General features: G+C 44.8%; 1 protein-coding gene, 3 long non-coding RNA genes and 1 other non-coding gene across 5 annotated transcripts; 3 read left to right on the top strand and 2 right to left on the bottom strand.

Annotated features, from left to right (window-relative positions):
* Positions 1-5,385: 5,385 nt before the first annotated feature.
* On the top strand, positions 5,386-5,457 carry trnad-guc. The gene has a single exon. It is a non-coding gene; the product is annotated as a tRNA-Asp (tRNA).
* Positions 5,458-10,786: 5,329 nt separating this feature from the next.
* On the bottom strand, positions 10,787-13,196 carry LOC119027594. The gene is made up of 3 exons (XR_005077423.1): positions 13,020-13,196; positions 12,566-12,871; positions 10,787-12,488 (listed from the first exon to the last, which is right to left on the bottom strand). It is a non-coding gene; the product is annotated as an uncharacterized LOC119027594 (long non-coding RNA).
* Positions 12,717-18,605, top strand: LOC119027592 (thialysine N-epsilon-acetyltransferase-like). The gene is made up of 6 exons (XM_037112945.1): positions 12,717-12,853; positions 13,203-13,254; positions 14,160-14,243; positions 15,942-16,043; positions 16,175-16,215; positions 16,345-18,605. The coding sequence occupies exons 1-6, from the start codon at positions 12,791-12,793 to the stop codon at positions 16,510-16,512; spliced, it is 510 nt and encodes a 169-aa protein (XP_036968840.1). The 5' UTR covers positions 12,717-12,790; the 3' UTR covers positions 16,513-18,605.
* A 451-nt stretch (positions 18,606-19,056) lies between these two features.
* Positions 19,057-19,490, bottom strand: LOC119027595. Its single transcript, XR_005077424.1, has 2 exons — positions 19,360-19,490; positions 19,057-19,272 (listed from the first exon to the last, which is right to left on the bottom strand). It is a non-coding gene; the product is annotated as an uncharacterized LOC119027595 (long non-coding RNA).
* Positions 19,325-20,129, top strand: LOC119027593. The gene is made up of 3 exons (XR_005077422.1): positions 19,325-19,526; positions 19,620-19,650; positions 19,750-20,129. It is a non-coding gene; the product is annotated as an uncharacterized LOC119027593 (long non-coding RNA).
* The last annotated feature ends 30 nt before the right edge of the window (positions 20,130-20,159 follow it).

Here is a 20,159-nt window from a genome sequence, read left to right as displayed (position 1 = left end):
CACTTACAAGACCGATGACAATATGTAAAATGTAGGCTATGTCTAAGAAATATATTAGCTGTCACTGATTCAAAAGTGCATACGACTGAGAGAGTCACGTTACTTTCTGCAAGTACAATACAGGACTGAGGAAAACATCTGAAACCCACTACCTTTCATTACCGTCGCATTGCGTCACAGCCCGTCTCTGATGGGGATCGCTGGCCTCAGATCTGCTCCGAGTGTTTTTTCTGGGGGCATTTTGAACAGTGGCAGAGGGGAAAACCTTAAACGGTTCCATGTGTGTACGCGCCTGTGCATCTGTATGTGTGTGTGTGTGTGGCTGGGTGTGCCTGACGTGGGGAAACAGTAGGGCCCCTGTTTCTTCTGGGTTTGGCCCAATAGCAGTTAAGTTCTGAACGTCACACTCGCCTCAGTGCCTCGCAGGACACACTGGAACTATTCTTGGGGCACCGGTGACATAATGGAGCATCTCAGGCGGGCCCGCCGCCCTCCCTACGTATCTCACAACGGGCTGCAGGAACACAGTCAGCATCCAAACTGCGGCACAGGCAGGAGTGCAGCTGGGGTTCTTGTTGAGGCATGTCGCAGTGGAGATACAGTCTATTTGGTGATCCTATTGAGAGAGCCATTCAGTGAGTGCCAGTGTGGAACGAGGTTTTAGATTGCCCTCTTGATTGGTGGCGATCATAGTGGTCAGCAGTGAAGCAATGCTGCGATCTTTACCTGTTTAATCCCCCTTTGAAACATTCCCTGCTTGTTATTTTTCCGTATGCATCTTACGGGCAGTGAGATTGAAGTCAGCATACAAAACGCTGCATAGGCCGGAGTGCACCTGCAGTTCTTGATGAGGCATTGGAAAGCAGTAGAGAAAGTGCTGGACAATGTAGCCTTAAAATAATAGGCCTATTGCAGTATTTTAAGGATTTATCCAGTGGCAGACTCAGGATATTTAAGGGACAGGGGCGGAGAAAAAGAATAAGGGCCCTGGCACACAGAAATGCCACTGCAAGGGCACCCTAGAGGCCACTTTGTCATCTTTTATCCACCATAGGGGCATCCAAGACAGGCACTTTCCCTGTGTTTTTTCGAACATTTTGGTTGTCCGGCATGCTAAAAACGTTAAAATAGGCTAATCTATGAAAGTAAATGATGGCTGAAGAGATGTTCATGGTCCCCAGAGGATATACCCCCCCTCAACAACGATGTTGAACATGCTGAACATAGCTAGCTGCAAAAAAACACCAGCACGTCTGCAGACAAACTAAGTAAAGACAGTGAATTTCATGCTACATATAGCAAAAATGTTAGCATTGTCCAAGTGAGCCACTGATGTACAGCCTCACAGAGCTGCTAGCAAGAGTTTTGAGTTAAATCAGGATTATTAAATGCCCAGCCCTTAGACAGAAAGCAGTGGGGTTTTTTTCATGCACCACAATTAGCCACAGCACATTATTATCAATGGGTGCGCCGCGATTACAGACACGCCCGATTGTTCAGAAACCAGGCTAATTGGCAGCCATTCATTCAAATGTCTTGTATCGCTACTTGTGACTGAAACCAACAAGTTTACAAACCCTCTCAGGAAGCTATTACATGTCATTGTGGACCAACAAAGACAATATCTGACTTCAGCAGAAGGCAGCGTTCAAAGAAATTTCCGGCTCAAGAGAGCACATTATGACACACAGCTGAACTGTGTCAGCCAACTGGAGAAAATTTGGGGATTCTGACTTTTGTTGATGAGTTGAGCTTTTGATGCATGTTAAAGATAAGCAGGAACTGACCCAGGTTACATTATTACAGCTCTTGCGTATCACAGAGTCAAGAAGCTCTGTTCCAAGAAACTGGTCTACTGAGTGATCTGGCACTCTGTGCTTCTGAGTACAGCTGCCTGTTTTTTCACAGGGTGGTGACCTCTTTTGTCATACAGAGTCTTGAGAAGTTGAACCGGGATGCAACGCCCCTACTGAAAATTTGGGAAGTAAAAATGACACAATATGAACTGCAATCTATTCACGGCACAAATGTTTTATGCTCGGTTCTCTTTTTGGAAACTGCTGCAAATCAAATGTCGCTGGCATTTACTGATTTATATCTGCAGTACCCAGGCTTGTCAACAATGAGGGCAGCGTTCCAGTTTGATATCACTGAGTTCTATTGAAGCACAGCATACATTACAACCTGTCCACAGGACCATTATAACCTGTGCTATAAAAGGCATGTATGAACTTTTACCTTCATGTGATAATTACAGGAACTGTCAATCACTGTTTTGGTGTGTGAATGGCTCTGCCAGTCTATTTCCAGGTCGGTCCAACAGCTGGTCCAGACTAAAAATATATCTACACCTATTGAATGGATTGTAGTGGAACGTTTATGTGGACAGTCATGGTTCCTAAGGGATGAAGCTTCCTGACTTTGATTTCCCCCAGATTTTTCCTCTATTGCCCCCATAAGGTTGTTATTTGATGATATATCTCAATGTCTATTTTGTTACAAATTTGACAGTGAAAAAGGCAATCGTCTTCCCCATATGCTGAATCATAATTATGATTTTCCGGCTGTTATCCCTCATCTTCTTATTTGGTGTCATCATCATCAAAATTTTGATTTGTCCAATACTTTTGTATGGGGAGTATGACCTTGTACCTGAAAAAAAATCCCATCAATGTTACTTTGTGTTTGGTTCTATGTAGCAAACGCCAGCATGCTAGCAAGCTTAATTAAGACGTGACCATTATACACATATGCAGAATTGAAGGTGTAATGTGCAAGTTTAGTTGAAAACAATCAAAACTGGACAAAAAATATCAACAAAATATGAAGAAATAACAGTGCTAACATGCTAAATTTTGTTAGCGTGCATGGCTGTAGACTCTTAGGCTTGTTAAAATATGTATGCCTACTTAACAAATTAATAGTTGCTTCAGGATATGTTTTCTCATACATATATAAAGCAAATGAACAATATATCAACAAATAAACTTTTGAAATACTTCACAGCCTAGAGGGTACCATGGCTATTTTTGTAATAAATGACAACACAGTATGCAGCTCCTAGTTTTTTAGCGTTTGTTGTTACTAGGATCAAATCTTTTGTTATGATTTCATTTTACCAACAACTGTTATGCAACTCTTGAAGACTCCTTTCCAGTTAGATTCTGATCTTCTGGCATGTCTTATCTGTCCGTCTGTAACTCATTGTTACTGATACATGTCTACCAGAACATTCACAAGATTAGATTTTGTCACATTTTGTTGTTGTTGTTGTTGTTGTTGCTGCCGCCACTTTTAATTCTTATTCCCAACAAGTATGGCAGCATAACTTCTAACTGTGTTGCTAGCGTTGGCTCGTTAGCTCAGCTAGCCATGCAGCTAGCCAGACTCCCACGGCACAGGAGCCTTGGACTGTTGGGAGGTTTTTTTTTTTAGTCAGTTAGAAGTTATTTCTTCCCATTATGTCAATAACTTAAGTTACCTTCTGTACACATGTTGCACCTTTAATGTCAGTCTCTAAATCAGCATATCAGAGACAGGGCAACAAAACATTAATACAGTAACAACCATCATTAGCCTCAATATCATAAGCTGAAGAAAATTTTAGTCTAAATTAGGCTTTCCTTCTGTAAAATGATGGTTAAATAAGATTTTTTTATTATTATTATTTTTTTAGTAAAGTCATGTCTGAACCAAACACTTAATGGGAGAAAATCATCATTTGTGTCCAAAACCTTACCAACCTCCAACATCATTTCTTGTCATGCTATCTCTTTACACGAATACCACACACACACCCGTACTGTGTGTTCCAGCGGAGTGCTCACCTGTAAAGGGAAGTTGGATGAGGTGTGGAGATATGAAAACAGGAATGGCAAGTGTAGATTTACGATCGCCCCAGCTCTGTTCTCAAATAGAGAACACGATAGGAGGGGTTCTGGCTTGTTGTTGGTGCCAGCGTACGGTATGACAAGTATGACAAGCGTGTTAAAGTGTCATCCGATGTAGGTTTGATAATCCACGCAGGGGTGTGTTGCACAATATAATCTATGGCCGTTATGTGTTTGGATCGTGAACGTGACTCTGGCTTTTTCCACCGCAAAGTAATGGCTCGTTCCCTGGAAATGTCATAAATATCGCTGGCGTTCCCACTGATTTGGTGTTCAGCAGAAACGTGTCATAATCAGTGTTCTGAAGAATACAGAAACTACACGACGTTGACAGGCAACATGTGAACACTTAACCCCCATGCTTGCATGCTTTTGAGAGCTTGACCTGCTGAAACAGACTCAACAGCTGCTCTTCCAGTGAAAGTGACCGGATTTAATTATGTAAATCCTCGTCTTTCTCCACTCTCTCGGTGACACCTTCCTGAACAAGTACAACGGGCGGCCTCTGGTTTCACAGGAGGAAATGGCTCAGTTACTCAAAAGAGAAGTCATAGGTGGGGGGTTCATTGTGTCTGCTGGCCTCCAAGTCAGGTTTTCCTGTTATTTGTGCAACAAAATTCAAAGGAATCAAATCTGAAAAACGACACTGAAGAGCGAGATCAAGAAAAAGTGAGAAATTCTGAAGCACCTCTTGGGAATTATTATCTTTAGGGGGGGATTCATGAACACTTAAGAACCTGCATTATCTCACACATACATCCCATTTTTTGGCAGCAGCCCAGGCTTTTGATGCCTTATTACAGTAAAGCTGTAAGGGAGAGGCGGTTTCCTCAGGATGTTGCCACAGATGCTTCTGTGCTCGTGTGTGTGTGTGTGTGTGGAGTTTAGATGCATTTCACAAGCTGCTGGTTTTTGTGGAAATACAGGAATTTGTAGGGTCGATGCACACCCCCTTTGTTTGTTTTTTTGCTGCTGTTAGCAATCTCTGAACAGAGGAGGGTGTTGGCTAGGTAAACAACGCAGAAATTGGGGGGGGGGGGGGGTTAAAAAATGTCTTTGTTGTATTTTTAGGACCTGCGCGTTGATTTAATTTAAAAAAAAAAAAAAGTCATCATGTAACAATTCCAATCAGTCAAACAGAATTGCCTGGAGTTTCAAATTTTTTAACTTTAGAGACAGGTTCCTGGACTTGAATATCTCAACATATAGATGGATGATATTAATTTATCAGATGGATTAGGTGCACGCATTCCTGTTTCCAGTCAGAATAATTCAGATCAGTCCTGGTCAAGATTTTAATTTGTCTAATATTTTGGATTCTAACCAAATAGCCACAAACTAATGCCGTTCTGAGTTGTGATGATGTGCACTGTGCACGTATCCAACTTGTAAATTGCATTCATGTCACATTCAAGTCAGAACTGAACCCATTTTCACGGCAGATGCTGCTAACAGCAGTTAGCACATTAGCAGCTATCGGCTGCGGTGTACGCTATCCTCGTTAGTATAGTGGACAGTATCTCCGCCTGTCACGCGGAAGACCGGGGTTCGATTCCCCGACGGGGAGGTTAGGTTTTTGTTTGTCATTTTACACTAGCTGCTGATGATTGACCAAAAAACAGTAGTACACATATCTCCTAGTGCCCAAACGATTGGCTTCTCTGTTGACATGAAGAACACTTGACTTATGTGTTCCCACTGCTACACACTGTAGCTGTGGCTGTGGCTCAGGGGTAAATTCAGCATATTTGAAGTTCTAAGTTTTCTGGTTCAGTTCAACACCATCCCCTGGTCTGCGTATTGAAGTGTCCTTGGCAAGATACTGAACCCCAAACTGCTCCTGATGTACTGGCCAGCACCTCGCATGGCAGCCACCACCAACAGTGTAAGAATTACTGTATGTCACTTTGAACAAAATCTGCGTCTGCTAAATGCCCTACAATGTACATCTCAGCAATGTCTTTGACATAAGGTCAAAAACCTTTTCACATTTGTTGATTTTTTTTGATAACTCTCTTTATCGTTTTTTCAGAAAAGTCAACATTTGCACAGTAGTTGCACTTTGGGTTGGGATTTCCAGAAGAAGCATAAACAGTGTACGTACATCAACAGCAACCAGAAAAAAAAGGCAATTAAACAAAATATAAAGAGAAGAGAGCGCAAACAACAAACAAACACATACAGAAAAGAAAAAAGGAAAGAAAAACTGGTAGTTTCTTCACATTTTGTTGATAATCTTTCTGTATTTTTGAAAGTTTTTAACTCAATATACATATTGCACCTTTAACAGCACAACAGGTGCTTTCTTTTTGCCAGATTACATTTTGGCCCTCCATGGGAAAGAACAGTTTGTCCACCCCTGCTTCAGACTCTCAGTCCCAGTTCCCGTACTAACTTGCTACTGCTATCACCGGCAACAAGTGAATGTGGGACGCATTTAGAAAGTTTATGTGTCTAAGTTTAACACCATCCATATCTGGAACATGCTAATCCTCATGCTCACCTGTGTGCAAACACACAAGACAGCCTCACGCTCGCCCTGCGTCCCCCGCCGCCCCAGGGCTCGTGGGAGCATTATTACAGTTTCAGACTATTCAGAAGTCCTGGATGTTTGCGGTGGCAACAGGTTTACACGTAAATCGGTGTTGTCTGTAAACTGGGTTGACCTCAGCCTGGGCCTGCCCGGAAGGTGGAATCAAAAAAAGGGAAACGGACGTGCTCATGGAGGTGTTATCAGCCGGGTAGAAATATGAGGTCTGTAAATAATACTCCTGAAAGAAGTGAAAGCGGGTAATACATCCCAGATTAAATGACACAGATGGGACGTTTGCCAGTATCTTCCAGAAAGTGAACCCCGCTCCAGAAAAAAGAAAAACGTCAGCCTTTTCCTTCCCGGAGAGGCCGGCCGCTTATTCATCTTTCCCAAAAGTGTACCTACGGTGTTTTTTGTTTAATCTTCAACAGCGCAAGATCCTGCGGTGAGCAAGTGGCCGAGTGACCTGACCTTCACGGGAATCACGTGACTCAGACCGTCTGAGGGCAGTCAGGAGAGGCAGGGCCCGGCCAATAAACCAACAGAAAACAAAACAAGCAACATCTGCCTGCCCGACTGCTTCCACACACAGATGTCCTAATAAGGCATGTTAATGGGGCCCGTGTGGAGCAGAGGGAATGACACGGTGTCTGACTTTTTCCCTCCTATCTTTACAGGAGGGTTGCGTCAGCCTGCTGATGAGCTAATTTCCCTTTTTTTTCCCCGTCTTTGTCAGACTTAGATAACTGTTGGTTTAGGTATCATACGAGACGGCCAGACAGGAGGATGGGTTAGTCTGGGGGGGAATTCCTTTAATCACAAGGATCAGTTTTGAGGGTTTTTTTTTCAACGTCTCGAAATAGGCCGTTATTTCAGCGATTCGCAGCAGGAAACCTAACGCCAAAGAAAGACCGGCCCGTTATGTAACAACCTAGAAAAAAGTCAAAAATGGGGGGTTTTCATGTTTTCTCTTGCGGCCGCTGTAATCTCAGAGCGAGTTATTCATGATAAGCAGAATAGAAGGCGTCAAGCCACTTGAATAGCCCTTATCATAACGCTGTGTTCTCATGTTCACACACACACACACACACACACACACACACACACACACACACACACACACACACACTATAATGTGGTGAAGCAGCTAACCATGGAGGGAACATAAAAAAAAAGTCCAAACATGGAGTTTATGGAAGTCAAAGTAAGCCCTTCCTCTTTAGTTTTGACTGTTTTCACTCCCTTCCATTCACTTTCTTCTCTTTAGCCACGTTTAGCTCCCTTTTGCAGCATTTGATAAATGGCCGCGTTGATCGCCTTGTTGTGGAAATGCTGCCGAGGCCAGGGGCCAATCAGAATCTAGACTAAACAGGAAGAGGAGGAGGTGGCTTCCTGTCCGGGCCAGCGAGGAGCAGACACGATCCAGTGCGCGACTCCACAGTGTGCTGGAGCAACACGCGGGAGGAACAATAGCTCGACAAAATCAAATAGCCGGGTCAAAATGTTGCAACTAAATACTGAAGCAACAGTCCGAATGTTTGGAGGTTCATCTGGATGTAAAGCCTCAAACAAGCAGCTCTTTTCTCTTTTAGGGTGTCTAAGAAGGCTTGTTGGGTAATTTCAGTGACGCTAACAGAGCTGGCTGTAAAATAAGTTGGCGCGCAGAACGCCTTTTTTTTTTTTTTTTTTTTTTTTATGTGTTCAGAGGTGTGAATAAAGTCACGGTGTTATGCAATGAGCGGTCCATTCATTGGCGCTGAATGGAAGCGACACAGCCTTGGCTTTATTGTTTCAGCGCGCGCTCCACAGACTGAACACTGTGGACGACAACAATATAAAGCACTGTAGCTCTCACGCGCTCACAGAAACAAAAAAGCAGGCTTGATTTAGAAAATCAGTGTTTTGTTTGTAACACATTTTAGCTGATCCATAAGGGAACATTTGATGCTCTCAAATGACTAATCTCACTTTCAACTTGTGAGAACAAGGCCTGAATATGATGAACGGTGATAAAGAAAAAGGAGCAAACCGCCTCTCGTAAATGTCCACCGGGTCGACAAAGGGAACGTTCTACCGGGGAAAGTAGAGTAGTAAGTAAAGAGGAAGTGTTTTTGGTTTCTACGGCCCGATGTTCACAAACTGTGGCGGTCACTTTAACTCTTCTCATCTCACTCTCCTCAAACTGAATAAGCGCGCTGCGTTTCCCTCGTCAGGAAAAGCGGGTTTCAGAAAAGACGCAATTTTTGGCTTATGACTGACATGTTACTCACTTTGGTACGTCGTCAGTGACCTGGGGTCAGCAGACATTTCCAGTCTTACAGCATGAGACGCCCTCACTCACCAGACCCATGAAATGCAACACTGTCCGCAGATCGCAGGAGGATACAACTCTAAAGATCACTCCTCTATGCAAGCGGGTATGACGTCAGCGGCTCATACCATCATTTTCTCTGGGCCTCTGTAGCATTTTTTCAGACGTTCATCATAGCCCGCTGAGGGCCCGGGCTCTTTAGCACCCACACAACCCACTGAGTAATACAGTCTACACAACGTTTCTGCCTCTAGCCGCCTGCGTGTGCTTAAGTACGTCTGTAAAAGCTGTCAGGGTCGTCTCACGCACGTCATCAGCAGTGCCGGAGAGGCCGCTGATGAAAACGGCAGCAGTGCTCTGGCTTTTTCTGCTCGCGTCCTCTGAAAGGAGCCGTTAGTCAGCCCTTAAAGAGCCACGCCGTCTTTCACTGGAGCTATTAATAGCCGCACAGGCCGTGTTATTCTGCCAGGAGAGAGCCGGCTGAAATCCCCCCCTTTCTCCCTGCTCATTTCCTCCCCACCCTCCAGTCTGCAGAATGCCATGTACTGTGACAAATCTCTCATAAAGTGTATTTTTAGCCCCCCGAGCGACCGCGTTTCGTCTAATTATACCGTGTGTAGAATCAACACGTACATACGCCGAGGCAGCGAGGTGGTTAAAAGCATGTTGACTGGCGTGAAGACTTTTAGATGAGTAAATGTTTGTCTGGTGAATCTTTCGTCAATTATTACTTCGAACCAGGTCAATCTCACACACGGCTGACTGGGCTTTTTTTGTGTGTGTGTCGTCTGGTTTCACTGAGAATCATTAAACGGTTCTTTGACCAAACCGTCACAACCGTCACGAACCGATACGTGAGCTCTTTGGCTTTGTGAGACGGTACAACGGTGAAAACGCGTCGAGATGTCGTTGAAAACACACTGTTGCACTGTGGCAAATATATACAATTTTGTTTGCTTTGTATTCTAGGAAGAAAAAGATTGTGAGTGGAAAAAAATGACAAATCCCGAGGGTTTTTGTTTACGTGTAAGCACGGGCGTCACTGCCTCAGTGTCACAATAAGGGTCAGAAAAACACTGTTTGGGGTTAAAAGACTAATGTTTGTTCCATGAAATCACCAGGTTACAGTAGGTTAGTAATGGATTACATGTAACTGGGATCACACTATCTCTATATAATGGCATCAGGAGAGTGGCAGCTGTGCAGCATTCTGGGTTTTCAGCATATTTTTGTGTTCTGTTTTTGTTCCATTTGTGTCCACTGAGTCTTTTCCGCCATCTGTTCTTGACTCTTCAGCTGCTGCATTTTCACCAGTCAGGGATCAAGAAAATATCATCTATGTCGAAACCAACCCAGATACCATTTAGATTCCAAAAAGAAAATCTGAAATTATATTGCTAAGGACCACCTCATTGGGTTAACGTCCAATTGTTTTTTTTTATTTTTTTTTTAAATATGGCTTCTTTTTTTCTCTTGAAACAGAATCCCATAGGTCGTAGAATAGACACGTTTGCAGCAGCACACATTTTTAGTACACATAGTGTTACTCACCAGCAGTATTAGGTGTAGCGTTACTTTTAAAAGTTAAACATTTCAAAGTAATCTGACCCAACCGTGGTAATCTAAACACACCCACTTCAATAACAGCTGGAAACCTTTAACATCACGATGGCACGGTTTTGGTTTTCAGATGGGATGATTCACGTTTTATTTTGTGGCTTCCACCCTCATGTGTCTTGCTGCAGCTTTCCACTTCCTGTTTTTGTCTTTTTCCCACTGTTTTTCTGCGTACACCTGTGTTTTACTTGTTACGTAGTCTTTCTTTTCCCTTTATCTTCATCAGTTTGTCTGATTTTTTTTGGGGGGGGTGTCGTGTTCACGTCCTTCTCCATCTCCTCCCGACTGTGTGCGTCATCAACTTTTAAAAACACAAAGAAGACCTTAAATCTTTGGTGAAGCTGCTGACAACTTCCTGGTGATCCTAGACACACCCATTTTCCAATCTAAATGAAAAAACGGCTGTTTTCCTTTGATTTGCTTACATTAGGAGGTTTTATTTTTAAAATCACATGTTACATTTACTTCAGATCACATTCTGTCTGATCATAAATGACCTGACTGTCATAAGACCGACGCTGCATGAACACCACTCTATCGTAACGTCGTCACATGCCGATCGCACTCGTGTTTTGAACTTCTCCACGAGTCTTGTAGTGGGAAACAAACAACACAGATTCATAGTGATTGTGGGCAGTATGATCCTCAGTGGAGCTTGCATGGTATTGCCTTCACCCTGAGAGCTGTGGGTGGGGGTGGGGGTGTTGCTGCTGCTCATCACTAACCTGCCTGTTGGAGAATGATGGACTTTTGATTGCAACACCTCTCGACAAAATGCCATGATTCAGTCACTGGATCGGGGGAATTCATTTGACAGGGATCCACGAGGGAAGACGTGTCATCCCAGACCTCACAGGATGAATAATGTTGTCATCACTTCATTCATTTCTGCGGCGCTTCTCCCTCTTAAGGCACTCTCAGTTCCTCAAACGCAGCGCTGTGGTTGTGGGGACTTGCCGCTACCTAAGCATGAGATCATTCTTATTTTTCTCTGCCGAAGATCACAGTTTGAGGACATGTCCACACCGTGCGTCATCACAGGCGGCTTGAACTAAATATAACCTCTGCAGCTTCTGTGAGATTCAGCTGCTTTGAGCTTCATAAGAGAAGAAAAAAGAAGAAGAAGAAGAACGATTATGGGATGAACCCGGCCCTCACCCAATAACTCAGAAAGAGACACACACTGTCAATTTCATTATGAGTAGAAGGGAGGACATAACAAAAGCATAAGTCTAAAACCTGCTGGCGACCCCTAGAGGCCGCAGTGTTTATTACAGCATGTACAATGGAAGAGTTAGATGGAGGAGATGGAGCTAACTAAATATGAATAATGTTGCTCCTTTGAAACTGTTAAGATCATCCAGAATAAAAGCACATTAGGGTTACCTTAATATATCTATTTATTCCTCCTGGTATGAATGTTTATTCAATTTGCCAGGTAAATTATAAACGTCCTTTGTTTGAAAGTTAAAGTTTCAGCCTGCGGTGGCACTAGAGGAAAGCTTCAGATGGACAAAGGTTACACATTTTGGGAGCATGGATGTGCTGCTTGTTGTGTACAATTAAGAAAATGTTAAATGCAAAGCGGAAGCCCTGGTGGTCAACAAGTCCAAGGGGAACTTTGACCAGACAGCAGCGCCAAGATCAGAAACAGCTTCCCCAGAATTAGAATTAATTCTCACTAAACTTGATAACATTTTTTAAAATACTTTTTTAACAGCAACCTAAAAACGTATTGATTATAAGGCCTCCTTAGTAAAGGATTCATTACTCAAAGCAACTATATGTCACTTTTATCCTTAAATCATGTTGATGTTGATGGTTTTTGCTCTACTGCTGGAAATACCCCATGTTTGCAGACTTGCTTTGTATCTCTTATGCCATTTCCTGGCGTTAGGGTTAAATGAATTGCTCTTGGCTGAAGGCGCGAAACGCCCTCTGTTCTGGTTTTTGTTGTATACATTCACACAACCTATACTCGCGGCCACACATGTACTCTTGACATAATCCAACATCTGAAATGTGAAACTTTTGGATTTTGGAGTAACCGATGAACCTAACTTTGTGTGTTTTCAACGTCCTTTAACAACATGAAGGGGCCACCGCCCCGGGGGCCTCCTGGAGGATTGTTCCGGCCCTGCAGGGAGAATCACATAAGTCAAAAAAAACATTTTCACAACCCCTCTACAAAGCATCTGTGATATGATTTCTAACCAGTGTAATTGGTTGTTCGTCCTTTAATGCAGCTTTCAGTCCACACGGGGAGCTCTCTCCGCCGGCCGCTCGGTGGGGTTGAGTCAAAGCGCCACAGCCGCGTCACCTCCGCGTCATCGCCGAACGTCTCACCCGTCCGGATCCCACCAGAGGAACCCGCCGCACCGCGAGCACCACCGTCCCCGCATCCAGCGCGCACCCCCACACACAGTCACAACCCCGAATATGGATTACTCAATCCGCGCGGCCAACGTGGAGGACTGCAAGGACATCTCGCGGATGATCCTGGTGAGCGGACACGTGCAGCTGTGTGTGTGTGTGTGTGTGTGTGTGTGTGTGTGTGTGTGTGTGTGTGTGAAAGAGAGAGAGAGAGAGAGAGAGAGAGACGTCAGCGCTGTATGCAGAGGATGTTATTGTTTTTTTTTATTAGATTATCGGGATGTTATTGGATTACATGGATCTGTGTCGGGGCGCACGGGCATCACATGCGCACGCAGCGGCCGCAGGGGGGGCGCCACTTCCTGCCGGGCTCCTGCGCGCAAAAAAAAAAAACAAAACAACCAAGGCTGATAACACTGATACCGACTGACGTGTGTAAAGGTTCATACGAGCTCATGGTGTGTTTCCGTGTTCGCAGGAGCTGGCCGAGTACGAGAAAATCGCAGAGCACGTGAAAATCACGCAGAGAGGTACTGTGTCACACATCTGTCTTGTTTAAACGCGCGTGTGTGTGCGTTTCTTTTTAACCTGACTGACAATCAAAACGCAACACACCCTGATTCACACGGGAAGTTCTCTCATGACCTTGAGGAGGAAGTAGTAGACAAAACAATCCGGTCTAAAGGCCCTTTTAGTAGCTGTGTTAAGATCTTATAGTAACGCCTTTAAAGGCGCAATGTGTAGTTTTTGGTGAGGACATGAAATTCACTGACCAATCAAATAAAGATGCGCTTTGTTTTGCACGACCTAATCCTGAATAAACAAACAAAGGACAACACACTTTGATGTTTGGTGTTGCGCCCTGAAAGGTGGCAGGGTCCGCCACTTATAAACACAGTTAAACACCCTCAAAACTGCAGATTGCACCTTTTTAAGCGCATCACAGAGCAAAAGCAATAGAATTGCTGCCTGTTCGGTTATGCAGACCCACCCCCAGGGGTAGGTTGAGAGTGCTAATGAGGCCGACAGGTTCAGGATAACGTGCTGTTTCTGCAGTCTGGTTGTTCTTGTCTGCAAGCATTTCAGTCTTTTGTGAGAGGGGATAACATCATAGATATCTGCCAGAGGTGGAAGGTCACACCCAGTGATTCTCGGCACAGAGCGCAGGATGCCCTCTCAGAGTGTTTTTTTTTTCTTTTCTGCAGAGCAGTGTGTTAAAGCTCCGAGCGCTCCCTCCACCACTGCCCAGCTGTCACGACATTTTAAACTGGGACAGTTTTGTCCATCTTGGCCTGTTTGATTCTTCAGAAACGTAGAAGCACGAGATAATGAACCAAGATCACTTTTACACTAACGTGAACAACTGGAAAGACCACATGTGACCTTAATTTCAATATCGGTATAAGTAAACGGTGTCTTTGTGTTTGACGCGCAGACCTGGAGCAGGATGGCTTCTCCAAGAACCCGTTCTTCCATGGGATCATCGCTGAGGTGCCGGAACAGCACAAAACCAAAGAAGGTGAGAGGGAACTGTCAGTGACTGGGTGCAGATCTGCGCTTCGTTGCGCTGCCTCTTCTCTGATCAGTTATGTAACAGCAGGTAGATTTACTATCTCTTTAAAAGGAAGCAGCCGTGACATTACGCTGTTAGGACTGTGGCCAGAAGTACGGCATGCTTCGACACGCCAACCCTGAAATTCTGGTGCAGTGGCATTTTCTTTTTTCCAGCTTGGTTTAAGGCTGCTCCTGGCTCATGTCGGGTTGCAGGGAAAGGGAATGGGCCAAATGGGACTCGGGCTGGCCAAATAACATGAAATAAGGCTGTTGCGGCCCCCCCAACCCCCCCCCAGAAAACTGTGTCCGCCACGGCAATACGGCTGGATGAGGACAGGTGGACTCTGTGTTTATAACACCGATGCTCGGTGCTCACACACAGCCAAAGATGATGGACAGTGTCAAACCACATCATCATCATCATCGCTTGCTGCTGCTGCTGCTTACATACACCCTGAACTTTTATTCCGTAACTCAACCCCGTGTTGAATAATGACAATAAACGGCCTCAGTACCAGGACTTCAAGCCCAGCTTGTGGAGTCCATGCAGTGCCATGCCCAAGTGCATCCTGTCGTTTGACATTATATATCCGTTTTTATCGAATGTTCCACATTACAGCTGTTTATGAATGGGTAACCGCGCGACACGCCTCGGAGCAGCTGCAGTTTACACTTGCCGTCAGGCCGTCGCCAGGTTCATCAGCCCGCATTTATTAGCTCTGTTACCTAACGAAACACGGCCTCTCCCCTGACGCACGCCCTTACATAACGAGGCTAACGCGCCGCCTCTCCTCAGAACACAAGACTGAGAACGTTAACATACGCTCTGCTGCCCAGCTGGGCCGTGTTCTTCCATCACACAGCCCTTTTTCCATACAGTCACCGACCCCCGTCCACTCTCCTCTGGCCTCAGATATCTGACTCCACACCGAGGAGCGGCTGCTTACATCCCATCACATATTCATAGTTGAACAGCTTCTCAAGCAGAGCATGTGAGCCTGATAGGACACAGTCTGTCTCACGGCACCGTGAATCGGTTTCACATGAATTTGACGAAGCTCAAAAACTCTGCAGAGGTTTCTACAAGTTAAAAAGATGCAAACTTGTGGCTAAAATCCTCAATTAAGTCACAGCAACATAAGCCACAAGAATGTGCTTTTTCCTCAGGTGCAATACACCTTAAAATACATTCCAAATGTCAACAGGGCAGGATCTTGCCGGTCAATATCTTTATATTAAGACTGGATCAAATGACAACATGTATTGTGAAAGTGGAAGTTCATAGATATGGGTTGTAGTAGCCCGTCCCACTTTGGATCCAGTACTAAATTGGCCAAATAACCTGCATACCTGAAGCTTCGCAAACCCATAAATCCTGTATCTTATCTTCATTCGCAGTCTTTCTTTCACCCCTTTCTGACAGAAAGGCAAAAAAAACTTGTAACTCAGCAACAAAACGAGCCCAACTGGCTGAACAACAACTGAAGTGTCCCAAACCTGTGATTCCTTCACACTCTCTCCCATCATTCTTAAACTCTTACATAATTAGTAGAAAATGTCCAACAGAATGAATAAGCCAATTTAACGCTGCTTCTTTTTTTTCTTTTAAATCTCTTTTCACGTTGCCTTCATTTGACATTTTTGTCTGTTTCTTTTCTCTCAGGTCATACCAAGATAGGCTACGCGCTGTACTTCTTTTCCTACAGCTCGTGGAGCGGCAGAGCTGTTTTTATGGAGGACCTGTACGTGATGCCTGAGTTCAGAGGTACAGCACACCGTCTCAAAACTTGAAACGTCCTTGTTGCTTTTAGAGTCAACGATAATTCCTGAAAATCAGCCACGGCATCCACAAAGCATGCCTGTATCTGCAGTTATGGCTGTTTGTCTGTTTTTCAGGGAAGGGCATTGGTAAAGCGCTGATGAGCAAGGTAGCGCAGGTGAGTAAAACATCCAGCCATTATTTTTTAAACTGTTGATGTTTTGCCTCGGACATTCCCATCAGTTTATTTCCCGTTTCCGTCCCTTATCTCACATCTGTCTTCTCGCTTAACTTTGCTGTCCCGTAGCTCGGCCTGGCCGCTGGCTGCCACCTGCTCGACTTCACCGTCCTGGACTGGAACAAATCATCTCTGGACTTTTACCACAGCCAAGGCTGCGTCGATATCACGGCGAACATGGGCTACCACCTGATGCGCTGCGAGGGAGAGGCGCTGCAGCACCTGGCCCAACCCTAACCCGACACTGGGCTGATGGCGGCACGACCTGTCACAACCACGAGGTCGACACACACAGTGCAGGGATAGAGCACCACTCAGTGGCCCCGTTCCAAAACTTGACAATGACAATCACGAAGCCGATATCTCGCAATCTTGTTCAGCCCCGGCCCCCTTGGTTTCTGTCTTCGAGCTAAGTTTGACATGCTAGCGCAGCACAATGCAGTTTACAAAGATGCCAGTGGCAGATTCACCGCCTGGGTCTTCCATTTCAAATAGAGGCAACCGACCACGCTTCTTTGTCAGCTGGAATGACTGCAGCTGGCAGATTTTGTTAGCTGGCGTTAGCTAGCGTTAGCCAATTAGTGGCTAAGTCACTGGGATTGCTGACGACCAGAGCTACAACTTTTTGACGTTTACAGCTGGTTTTCTTTAAAACATGAACCTTGTACGATACGCACATTATGGCCTCATACAGAACATGGTCAGCATCCTACCAGTTAACGTGGAACTTGCTGTGTAGAATTAGTTAGCCCGGCTTTCTCTTAAAATGCTTTTATTCTCTGCAAAAACATGTTTACATTTTTAAAAAGGTGTGTTTTACTTCTACGGGCGAAGTAGTTTGGAGAATGAGGACTCCACTGGGATGTTCAACAAACGCGAAGCTAGCTCGGATAGCGACAAGTCCAGTACTGCGCAAGACGGAGCTGCTAACATTAGCATATACTCTGATATAGCTGCGTTTTGGCTCCTTCACAGCCTGACTTCACTCATAATCCCACAAAGCTAATGCTCATGAGGCTACCACAGGCAGTACCGTGGTTAGCCCTGCATGCTAACGATGCATTCCCTACAATTCTGCTGTGCTGATTTTAGTTTTGGACATTACCCTCCAAACTCTTAATACAACCTCCCTCACACCGCTTCAGCATTATAACCTGCTGTGCCTTGTTATAATTGACATACATTGGGTTTAGCAAACAGTCAATTGGCTTATTATTTAGAGTCAAGGATGCAGTTTCAAGTGTTGGAATGGGGCCTATGCAATACATTTAAATAGTACATTAATGAGGCACTGAAATCTGTGTTTTGTGTTTTCCTATTGTGATGTGTTATGACTTAGAGCACCTTCTGTGTTAAATGGATGAGATAACTTAACCTCTCTGCTTAAAGTGTGAAAACTTAAGAATATCTGGGCACAATTAATGTCTAAAAGTGTGTGTGGTGGTGGTGGTGGATGGGTGTGCAATTTTCAGGCGATAGATAGGGAAGGTAACATACAGTTTAACATGTCATCATCTAGAAATTCAATCATTTTTTTGCACAAAAATACATAAAGGACTTTATGTATTGGAAAGCCAAGATGTACGTTTCATTGTGTGACTGTTGGAAAAGAGTGAGTTTTTGGTATCTTATCCCTTTAAATCTGTTCTAATCTATGACAACAGCCACCAAAGAGTCAGACACCTCTCCCCTCATCTTCCAGATGAGGAGTGTTGTACAGCTGTTGTGAAGCACAATCTTGGTATTTGCACTGATCTCTTCCTTTCAAATTATGTGTGTGAAGTGATGAAATTGTTAAGTAATGGACGGAATCTGAAGCTGCTTATGAAGCCGGGCGACAGCCTCCTCCAGCTGGTTTCAAAGAAATTAAGTCTAGAATCAGACAAAATCAATCCATCTTCCAGAATTAAAAAAAAAAGAAAAGAATACTAATTTTATTTTTTTTATTTGACTGGGACCAGTTTGCAACCTTGAGCCTGTCCTGCTAGAAAGAAAGGGGAATAATTCCGGCCTGCACTTGTGTTTCTTATTGAACTTTACTTGAATAAAACGCCTCCTCCACCTTTAGGATACAGTGCACAAGTCAAAGCCCAGAGGACAGACGCACAAATGAATTCACCTGCTGATTGTGAAGTATGTTCTGCATAATCAATCTGTACAAGCCATGTGTATGTATTTATGCAAAGCGGTGGGTAACGATGCAGACGGACGCACATCAGCACAGGCGCGTTCCCTGATTTAAAGTTCAGAATCTGTTCAAGCTGCTGTGATGACATCCTACTGAGTGTACTTTGTCAGTTCATTAAAGTCCATTAAAAAGTCAGCGATAAGCCCTGGATTGTTTTCTGTTCAAGGCACCGCCTTTTTGTCTTGTCGCTGTCATTATCCATGTGCAGCCTAAGAATACTTCGAACGCTGATCAAACTGAATTTGATGCGCAGACCTGGAGCGGGACGGCTTCTCCGAGAACCCGTTCTTCCACTGCATCGTCGCCGAGGTGCCTGGACAGAGCGAGACCAAAGGAGGAGGTGAGCGGGAACTCGCGAGCGCGGTGTTCCATCGGAATACGTCGCTAACACGTACAAATGTGCATGCAGTTGAAAACGTTGACCATCGCGTGAGCCTGGCAGCAGCCTAAGATCCTCAGGTTGGGCCCCTCCGCTCGTTCCAAAGTCCAGACTCCAACCTAAAGGTGAACGACCTACCTGAGGAGATTAGGCTCACAGAATCAGTAACTTCTTTTAACTTGAACCGTTCGGACCGACTTTTCCTCCTTCAGTCTTTTTATTCCTTTAACTGCTCTTGATCCTTTAGTCTGTTCCTAATCCCTCTTCCTATCGTCCTTTCTTGATTTTGTTCTCTTGTATTATTAATCGATATTTGGGTTACTTTTCCTTTCTTTTATCTGGGAACAGGCCTGTTTTGTTTTGTGCGTTTATTCTGCAATATTGTCCTCATGAGTCTTCCTCGCTTTCCTCGCCCGTTCGCCAGAGCACTCTGAAAGCAAAAGATGAAATAAGCAGATGACAGATGACTGTGGTATGACAAATATTTGACGTAAAATGACGCATTGAATTAACAAACCGGTTTGATGTTGCTTTAAATGTTCATTGCTGTAACCTGTCGCTCGCTGCTCCGTTTGCTCCCAGGCCACTCAAAGGTGGGCTTTGCACTTTACCACAAGGACTACCACCCATGGAGAGGCAGATCCATTTTTCTGGGGCACTTGTATGTGATGCCTGAGTTCAGAGGTACAGTGCGCCGTCTCAGAACTCAACACATGACAATATCGTGTCCTGACACTTGAAATAAAGCACGTCTGTATCTGTAACCACGTCTTTCAGGGCAGGGCGTCGGCAGAGCAAGGTAGCCCAGGTGAGCGACAACACCTTCGTCTACACCATCTCTCCTCTTTGCGCTGTATGTCATCCGCCCTCATGTCTGACTTCCTGCTCAAATGTTGCCGCCCCACAGCTCGGCCTGGCCGCCGGCTGCCACCAGCTCAACTTCACTGTCCTGGAGAGGAACAAATCCGCTCAGGACTTCTATCTCCAGCTGGGCTGCGTCGACATCACAGCGAGCACGGGCCAGCTCCGTATGCGCTGCGAGGGGGAGGCGCTGCAGCACCTGGCGGATACCCTGACCCAACGCTGTGGCTGACGCCGCCGCCGCCGCCCATTACTACCGACGGGTCGACCCACGCAGTGCAGGGGCACCGCTCAGTGGGTTGAGGACTTCTTGAGGAATGAGGACTGTATTGTTGTGTTTAAAGCCAACTATCACGTCTCGGTATTTACATATGGCGAGGGACTTAAATGTTTAAACATGTTTCCAAGTGCTGCAAAATAAAGGGTAACGTATAACCTGTGTCTGGTGCCTTCACG

The sequence above is a fragment of the Acanthopagrus latus genome, chromosome 10, assembly GCF_904848185.1.
Source record: "Acanthopagrus latus isolate v.2019 chromosome 10, fAcaLat1.1, whole genome shotgun sequence".
Classification (NCBI taxonomy): Eukaryota; Metazoa; Chordata; class Actinopteri; order Spariformes; family Sparidae; genus Acanthopagrus; species Acanthopagrus latus.
Note: the sequence above shows the minus strand (reverse complement) of the source record. Positions and strands in the feature narration are given on the sequence as shown.